This window comes from Chrysochloris asiatica, unplaced genomic scaffold, assembly GCF_000296735.1.
Source record: "Chrysochloris asiatica unplaced genomic scaffold, ChrAsi1.0 scaffold00025, whole genome shotgun sequence".
Lineage (NCBI taxonomy): Eukaryota > Metazoa > Chordata > Mammalia > Afrosoricida > Chrysochloridae > Chrysochloris > Chrysochloris asiatica.
In genome coordinates, this window is record NW_006408543.1 from 2,336,560 (window position 1) to 2,345,891 (window position 9,332).

The window sequence follows — 9,332 nt, forward strand, 5'->3', positions numbered from 1 at the left end:
GTGTGTGTGTGTGTGTCTGGGTGCCTGTGTCCCTAGGATGTAGCCATCATCATGGTGTGTGTGTGTGTCTGAGTACCGGTGTCCCCAGCATGCCTGTGCACCACACACATCATGATGCCTATGATGAACATACTGGATCCTCCACACCAAGGCTAAGCTGAGGATGGGCCACAGCTTTTATTCAGTCCCAGCTGCTAGAGGAATACTCGAGCTGTTTCACTTGCTCCCACCCGCCCACCCACTAGATCTGATCAGAAGCTTCCTATGGATAAAGTGCTGTGTAAGGTTACAGAAATGGGTAAATGCACTCAGCATGGGCTCGGGCGGTTTGTCTTACACAGAGACGTGGTTGCTCAGGAAAGCCCACCAGGGAGGGGCAGGCATAGGGCAGAGAAAATGACTTGTTGGCAGTGTGGTACTGGAGTCAGGCTTTGGGGAACCCAGGTGATTACCAGCCTGTGATGGGGATGGGAAGAAAGCAGTAGGCCTGGCTGGTCTTAGTGCCAGGGCACCAGGCACTTACTGTTCTCATCCATCCTGATCCTCAAAGAATCAGGAGGCTGCCCTACACTTATGTTATAGGGCTAGGGGCGGTGTCTGGCACAGGTGAGATTGCCGGGGGCTCAGAGGAGCCGTTTGAGTAGAGCTGTGCATTAGACGACTGGGGAGAGTACACACAGGTAGCAGTTTGGTGTGGGAGGGGCACAAAAGGACCCGACCTAATCCTATGGAGATCCCCCAAATCCAACCCAACACTCCACTGTATCATCTCCACTCAAAAACACATTTAATTTAAAATACGACGAAACCTGTCCTAGCCTTTTGCTTTTCTCCTTGAAGACAAAGCCATGCTGGGAATTGGTGGTGAGGCTCAGAAACCTGGTTCCAGGCTGTGAGCACCCTCGTGTGGCCAACCAGGGGCAGCCCACCCTCAGAGTAAGCCCGCACAGTCCAAAATCCCTGCTGCCTGACCCGGACCCAAGGGTCAACACTTTATAAGTTTAAATAAAAATCATTTCCCTCACCTTGAGCCCTCATATCTCCCGTTCCTCTCATATTCAGTTGGAAGCCTCAATGAAAAGAATGTAGAAGTGGAAAAGAGAAAAGAAATCTTACATACACGTTCACAACTAGCCACATATAAACACACAAAAATCATACAATCAGCACACTTGAAAGCGCCTGTTGGTCACAGGTGACTGACTCCGGCTTCTCGCTCTGTTTGGCTTCACCTGCCCGCCACCAGCCCACCACTCGTCCTGAGCACATTCGTGGCTGAGGCTGTAGGTAGTTGCCTGGACTATTTTCACTGTGAGATAGGTTTATGATTAAAAAGAAAGAAATGGGCGGTTGAATTCTATGTTCTGTCCCAGGAGAAATTTGACAACAAAGCAGGGAGGGAAGTATGTTACAAGGAGGGGGGCCATCCCCAGAATTCCAACAAATAAGTGCCATTAGAAATGTGTCCTTGTGAACTCTGGTTCCACACACAAGTTAGATATGCCGGCCTGCCCTCAGAGGACAGGGGGGCAAGGCATGGGACCACGTGGTTTTCTCCCTCATCAGGGGAATTTCAGGACAGAACAGTGTTTGCGGTCCCTTGACTGTTATCACCAGCAAGTCATCTCTTCAGCATACTGTTGGTTGTAATAGCTAGGGTAGAAATGACATGGTCCACTCTCTCCGTTGGGTGGTGACAGTGACTCTCAGACAGGGTACTTGTACCAGTTATTTACTATTTGAGCCTCATCAAAGATGAAAGCATTCCTGCTACCAGCAGCGGCCCCTATCTCAGTTAATGAAAACACTAGCCCAAGTGAGGCCAGAGGTTTAACTTTCTGGCTTGCCTCAGTTTTGAACGATCCTGCCATTTGAAAGCCCGTTGCCAGTTCAGTGCGCAGTGAAGTGAGTGATGAGGGCAGGGACCACTTACCTTCTCAGCTTGTGGCAGGGCATTCACTATATATAAGGTTAGTGAACAGCCCGGTCTTCAAACAGGAGCATGCCAAGTATCATTAGTATGGAGACAGAGTGACTGCGATGCTAACCCGTTCTACCGAGAGGGAATGCACAGAGCATGCGCAGGCCGGGCCCCACGGCCACCGTCCCTCTACACGCCTGATAGAGCTAATGCATTGCTCTCCACAGTGGCCTTGCAAAGAAATAAGTATTTAGTTCTTAGCAGAAAAGTTTAGTTTTTAAGGAAAATATGAAACAGGGCTAGAAAAGCCAAACCTGATGTTAATGCAGGAGCCATTTGGGGGTGAGGGATGGAGACCACAATGTGCACGTGTATAGATCCTACCTTTTGATAAACCTGAATGACATGTTTCTAAAAGAAATTAAGCCAAAAAAAAAAAAAATTAACAAAAAATGACTTGCACAAATTAAACAGAAATTATAGCCAATTACAGACATAAAGAAAACAACAAAGAACAGAGCTCATACTCTGGTCAGTGAGCACGGACATTCCAACCACGGGGGACACTCCCTGAAAAGTGGGACAATTAGGTAAGGAAACAGGAGAAATGTGAGCACCTGGACTTGTGTGAGAAAACATTGAGCAGTAACAACTGACGTTAGCTTCAGAACTAGAATGCTGTTCAGTGCTGTCGAGCTGGTTCCGACTCACAGTAACCTTGTATACGGTTTCTGAGATTTAAAATAGAAATCTTTGAAGGAGCAGAAAGTCTCCTAGTTCTCCTGTATAAAGCAAACCCCCAGCCCTGTTGCTGCTGAGTCAGCTGCAAGTCACAGTGACTCACACGGGGCAGGGTAAGACGGCCCCAGTGGGTTTCCAAGGCTGTAATTTATGGGGGCACACTGCCAGGTCTTTGCTCCAGAGGAGAGGCTGGTGGATTTGAACTGCTGACAGTCAATAGGTGACTGCATAACCATGGTGCCACAGGGACCTAGAATTAGACACACTTTTAGTAACAGAATTCAATGAAGTTCAGCGTTATCTGCAGTGCTCCAGTGATAAAATGGGAGTACAGTGGCTCTGTAGAATGAGCACTACTGGATTGTAAACCACAGGCAGTTCAAGCCCATCAGCTGCTCCATAGGAGAGGATGAAGCTTTCTACTCCTGCAAAGATTTGCCAGTCTCAGAAGTCCTATGAAGTTGCTGTGAGTCAGAACCAACTTGATGGCACTTAACAACAAGAAGTAACATAACATTTCTTCAGAATATCTCATGGACAAAAACCGTACCACCTTATACAGAAATATTAAAAATCTCATATAAAATGTTTAACCGTTATGAGACAAGAGAAACGTGGGTTTTATTTGTATGCTATAAAGCAACTGGACTCATTATAATTAAATGAGGTGACTCTGCTCATTGAAGGTATTGAAGGGGGAGCTTGGCTGTGCTGACGAATCTGACCATGAGGTCTGCTTTCCTGGGCGGGCTCACCTCTGGGACCCTGAAAAACAGCTCTGGTGTCGAACACGTAGGCCCTCAGTACATTATCCGCTGAAAGACTTGGTGCAGAAGGGAACTGCTCTCTAAGGCTTGTCAGGGTGTGACTTCAGATACGGACTGAGTGCTGAGGGCCAGGCCTGTCTGCTACAGTTCCTTTGCACTGGGCTTGAGCACCTAGCTGCCGGCACACACAAATTCTGACTTCACTTGCTGCTCTGGGGAAAGGCAGGCTCGGAGCCAGTCCTGGAGGACAGCCTCCCCCCACTTCTCCTCCCAGGGCCTCTCTGAGCTGAGGTGTCAGCACACCCCCAATCTACCTGTGGGGGTGGGTCTCTCCCACATCAAGTCACAGCATGTCTCCCTTCAGCACTCCTAGAACGAATGCTCCAGGCAGGGCAGGAGCTAGTCACCCGAGGAGAGCCACAGTGCTCAGCCTGCAGCTGGCAGAGACACCCTCCTGCAACCACCCGGGGCACCATAGTGCCTGGAGACAGACAATACAATGAGATTGTGTAGCAAGAGAAATCTGTCTCTACCAAGTCAGGAAGTGAGGGACACATGTGGGCCCTGGGGGGAGGGGAAGCCTGTTGCAGTACGGGTCCTCACAGCCTCTTCAACAGGCCAACCAGCTCAGACATGTTTTTGCTGTACAATCTCTGTATTTTGTCTTTAGTTTCTTCATGTGAAGAATGGGGGGGATTATTTACTCCACACGGTCCATTGTGGAGACTATACTAAGATGACTGAACTCGAGCACAATGGAGACAATTAAATAACTTCTAGAATTTAAATGCAGAGCTGTGCGCAGGGACAGGCGACAACTGAGACTCAGAGAGAAAGGAGGGCTCACTTGGAGAGTCATCGTCTCCCACCCAAGTCTCACAGGCAGATTTCATGTCAGCCTTGTGCCCAAGGAAGGAGCTGGGGACAGGGAGGCTGGGACAGAGTCTGGGCCCTTTAGCCTTGCTGCTCACCTGCCCAGTTTGGAATGAGGGGCTGAGGCGAGAATAAGAGGGTACCTCGTTGCCCCTCCGGTCTCCCTTTACTGCTAATGGGCATGTGGAGTCCTCCCTAACAATTTGGGAGTTGAAGTCCTAGCAAAGTAGACCATCTGGGGAAGGACAACCTAAGGTGGCCCAATGGTCCAACCTGAAGTAGACCATCTGGAGAAGGACAATCTAAGGTGGCCTGATGGTCCAACGTGAAGTAGACCATCTGGGGAAGGACAACCTAAGGTGGCCCAATGGTCCAACGTGAAGTAGACCATCTGGGGAAGGACAACCTAAGGTGGCCCAATGGTCCAACGTGAAGTAGACCATCTGGGGAAGGACAATCTAAGGTGGCCCAATGGTCCAACGTGAAGTAGACCATCTGGGGAAGGACAACCTAAGGTGGCCCGATGGTCCAACCTGAAGTAGCAGGAGGAGGCTGCAGGGTATGTAAGTGGCTGTCCATGGCTGCTCTGCAGACGACTAGGGAGGATGGACAAAAAGTTGGGGACAGGCCCACTTCAGACCACCCCAGTGACATAGAACTTCAGAGAAGTTCCTCAGGGGCCTCTCACTACATGTCTGTGGGTAGAGTGGCATCTTTCTTTCTTCAAAAAGTCAGTATTTCTAGACCTTTGTAGCCTCCAGACTAGACTACGGCAATAAATCCTACTTACAAGTGGCTGTGCTCCCAACATGACTGAGGGAACCCAACCAAGGAAACTGCCTGATCTTGGGCTCTGGCTGACAGTGACACTAGGCACAGCTTTATCCCCTCCTAGCCTTCCTCCAATGGGGTCACCACCCTGCTGTGAGGACACATTGGGACAGGGGTGAGCTCAAAAGTAATAAAGAATGAACACCCACAAAGCCTTTCAAGTGTTCTGAGGAGACCTGGACTCTTTTCTGCCATTTCTACTCTCAGTTGTGTGAAGTGTGACATTTTAGAGGAACAACACGTTAGGAAGTACTATTGAGCAGCACAGATGAGGCCAGAGCTCATCTGTGAGTGTTTCGGCTGAGTGTTCACTCTAGCACTTACCTCCGTGTGAGTTTTGAAGTTAATTTACTAAAAAGGTTCGTGGAGCCCCGGCTTCGAGTCTGGGACAGGGGTGTGGCTTCGTGGGACAGGCTGGGTGATGCAGGTGGGCCGTTATACGTGGCTGTCCGCCGTTCCCGGGGCTGCCCATGGAAAGTGCTGCGGCTGGCAGTTCCTCTGGGGAAGCGGATTCGCTCAGGGGTGACGGCACTGCTAACACTGTGCGTTGACGCAACGGGAGCGCTCTGATCAGGAAGGGTGCTGTGAGGGGAGAGAGCAACACTCTGACCTCCTTGCTCTCAAACCCCGACACCACCCCCATCCCCCTGCACCCTAACTATACCACCTCACCCCACACCTACACACACACAGTCCCTCCACATTCCACAGCACTGCACATACCTCTTCACACCCACTCCCCCACCACACCCCGCGCTACACACTCTATACCTACACATATGCATATACGTACACACACCTCACACTGACCCCCTCCACCACAAACATACATTTTCAAGTACAAGGAAAACGCAGGGAAACTGTACAACAAGGGGCTCTCAAATGCTGCTGTGCGGAGGCCTCAGTATTTGAAGGCGTACCGAAGAACAGCCACAGCCACAGTGTGGAGGCACAAAGGCCCAACAATGGCAGAACCCCATGTCTCAGGGGCCTGGAGGGAGAAGGGATGCCTCATGCCCTCATGGACATAAATGGACAGGCACTGACACCAGGGGACACACCAACAGGACAGCCAGGCCACGCAGCAGTGGAGACACATGGGTGCGACGAGGAAGGTGTGCTTGTTTTCTTACAGAGCTGTGACAGTCTCCTTCACTGTTTATGGGAGGGTGTCCTCTTGGGGTGCCCAGAGGCTGGCAGGGACACTACCTTCTGATGCCTCAGTCAAGCACAGAGGATGTGGTATAGACTGAAGCAGGGCTAGCTGGGTAAGTGAACACTTGTGTCAGGCTAGGAGGGAGCGTGGGATTAGGCAGAGGCAAAAACATAGTGTAACGGGTGAGTGACAGAAAGAGCAACCGGTCTGTAGGGTTCACACCTTCCTCTTCAACCAACACATCCTTATTGTGAATAGAAATCTCACACTTGTTTGGGGGATTCTGGAGCAGTTGCTGACTGGATGCCGCTCAATACTTTTTCTTTTCTTAAATTAAACTGCCATTAACCAACTGAAATACTTGAAAACAGACTGTAGCACCACCCTGCATGTCTAACATTCAGTGTCTGTGACAGGCCTGTCTCCCAGGAGAGCCACTGTAGCTCTCATTCCCAATGGGGCTCTTAGCCAATGGTCCTTATTGAAACCAAGGCGGAAGAGTCCCAGCAGGAGGGAGGCCTGGAGACAATGACTGAGCACTCCCTCCCTGCACAGAAGATTCCTAAAGGGTTAACAGAGTTAGAGTTTTCAAGATGAGGAAACTAGTCATAGCGAAGTAACTGTTAAGAGAGAGCTGTGACAGTGGTCAGAAGGTGCTCATCCTGCCTAACAGACAACTACACGGCAGAACCGTCCACACGATTGTCACCATGGTTATTAAGGGCCACTGAGTTGGTTTCTACTCATAACAAACCTACAGACAAAATTGGAGTCCTGGTAAGGTGCTGTGGGTTAATGCACTGGACTACAAAATTGCTTGAATCACAAGGTCAGTGGTTCAAACTCATCAACTGCTCCTCAGAAACCCTATATAGAGTTGCTATGGGTCAGAACAGACTGGACAGCGTATACAATCACCACCCAGTCCTGCAGCATACTCCCAACCAATCATTATGTGTAACCATTAACCATTCCTTAACTCAGCTTGTCATTCTAGGCTTGGTATTCTAAAGACATGCTTTCTGTCCTGTAAGTAACTGAAGGAGACTCAGGGCTTTAAGATTCAGGTTCTCCATCTGCCTTCAGGAACCCTCTTATAGCCCCAAGGCTAAGAGCCTTCTTCCTTCCTGGCTGCACAGGGAGGAGCTGTCCTGTCTCCTTTCAGCCTGCCCTCCTCCTTCCCACCTTGTCCCAAAGGACCTTCATCAGCATCCTTCCGCACTGGCCTCCCTTACAACCCTCCCTAAACACAAACTAGACTTTGCCACTTGTCTGCCCTCACAGTCTTAAGGGGGAAGTTCTGACTCAGCTGATCCCCCCCACTGCTTCCCCTGTAAAGCCCCCCTTTCTGATGGCAGGCAGGACTCTTGGCTGGGGTTGGGGATCTTTCTGGGTTTTCCTCCAGACTCAACTCTAAGGCCATGAACCTTCCCTGATGCACTCGCCTCTAAGAAATAATGCTCTGCTTCCCAGCTATTTCCTCAGCCGAGTCCAGGGAAAGCAGGTCTCAAAACCACAGCTAGCTCCATTGCTGCAGAGTGCATTCGGACTCATAGGACACAGGAGAACTGCTCCACAGGGTGCTTTATGGGAGGAGACAGCCTCATCTTTCTTCCATGGAGTGGCTGGTGATGAGCCAACGACAACCTATGAGGCCACTGGGGCTCATTTACATATTTTTGAGAAACACAATTCAATCCCTAGCTAAAGAGTCTAGCAATTCCACCTTTAGGAATCCACCTAGGAAAGAAAGCACTTGGTACCTGCACTAAGATGTTCCCTGTGGCACTGTTTAGGAGGCAATGGGGCACAACCTACACTTGTATCCTATCACAGTGGTTAAACACTGCTCAGACCTGTGGCAGCTCTCCCTGACGCAACATGTAGTTCATGTTCTCAGTCAGCATGACCAAGGAGGAGACTCTGTACAGACCTGAAAACTCTGAAAGACTGTGAAAACAGGCCAAGTAGAAAAAGATCCAAAGACTATGTATGTAAGAAATTGCTGGGAGTGGTCCATGAGGGTAGAGGACAGCTTCGATTTACTGCTTGACACAGTCCAGTAAATAGTAGAGTAGTCTGACGAAACAGATAGCTCTCAGAAGTTGCTTTCTACCTTCTCTATAGAGTAATCTTAATTTTACTTATAAATATATATATATATAATTTGGCGATATTCTCAACTTTCACTATGAGTTCTACAAACCTTAGGAAAAACTAGCTGAGCAGCAATTGCTTTCAGCCTTGGTGGATTGAATACAAAGAGAAATTGTATAAATTACTCCTTCTCATAGAAACCCTAAGTAACTGCATTTGTGAGGCCACAAAAGCAAATAGCATATTAGAGTCAAGCTAACCTACCCCCACAAACCTCACCACACTCAGTCACTAGCTAGAATTCACAAACCCCTACATACAAACACCTGCGTACATAAGCAGACAATAAGGAACTTAAATGAAGAATAGTTTTGACTTTATAGTTTACACTTCTTGCAGTAAGTAGCCAAGTTGAGCTTTATGCCACATAGCTTCCAAGTGATTTAATGAATACCCTTATTATGAAACTAATAGCACATTATGTAGGATAGAAAGTTTATAGTCTTTTAGTAGAAACAAGAAGAAACAGTTTTCTCTCATCCTGGGAAAGAACATGAAGGGCAGTCTGAACATCACAGAAGTATTTGTGTTCAGGTTGTCTAAGGACCAGGTGCAAGAATATTGTGACTGTGTAATAACTCAAGAAATGATAAAAGTGTCAATGCATGTACTGTGTAATTTTAAGTGTAAAAAATAAAGACTGGCTGAGCTGGGCGAGCAGAAGGAAGAAGAAAGGAGAAGGAAGCAGAAGGAACTAGCAGAGCAGACAGAGCTAGGAGGAAGAAGGCAGAGGACAGACAGCAGAGAGAAGAGGAAGCAGAAGCTGGAGAGCATAGCCGGACAGCAGAGCAGGTTGAAAAGCCTCTCGACTGTATTCATTCTTCACCCTGCGTTTCCACGTATTCGCTCAGGTCCCACGACCCTCGCGGAGGGCAGGAACACCCCC

The 9,332-nt window shown here is 48.8% G+C and overlaps 1 protein-coding gene across 4 annotated transcripts in view; it reads right to left on the reverse strand.

Annotated features, from left to right (window-relative positions):
• The window catches only part of MARK3 (MAP/microtubule affinity-regulating kinase 3), an 81,660-nt gene that overhangs the window by 2,522 nt on the left and 69,806 nt on the right, over positions 1-9,332 (reverse strand). For 2 of the 4 annotated variants that reach the window (XM_006839508.1, XM_006839507.1), the window contains exon 14: positions 5,458-5,715. In XM_006839508.1, coding sequence (XP_006839571.1) covers positions 5,458-5,715 — 258 coding nt within the window. Of the gene's footprint in view, positions 1-1,025; positions 1,071-2,305; positions 2,333-5,457; positions 5,716-9,332 lie in introns of all 4 variants that reach the window. The other 2 variants (XM_006839505.1, XM_006839506.1) reach the window with 2 other exon arrangements.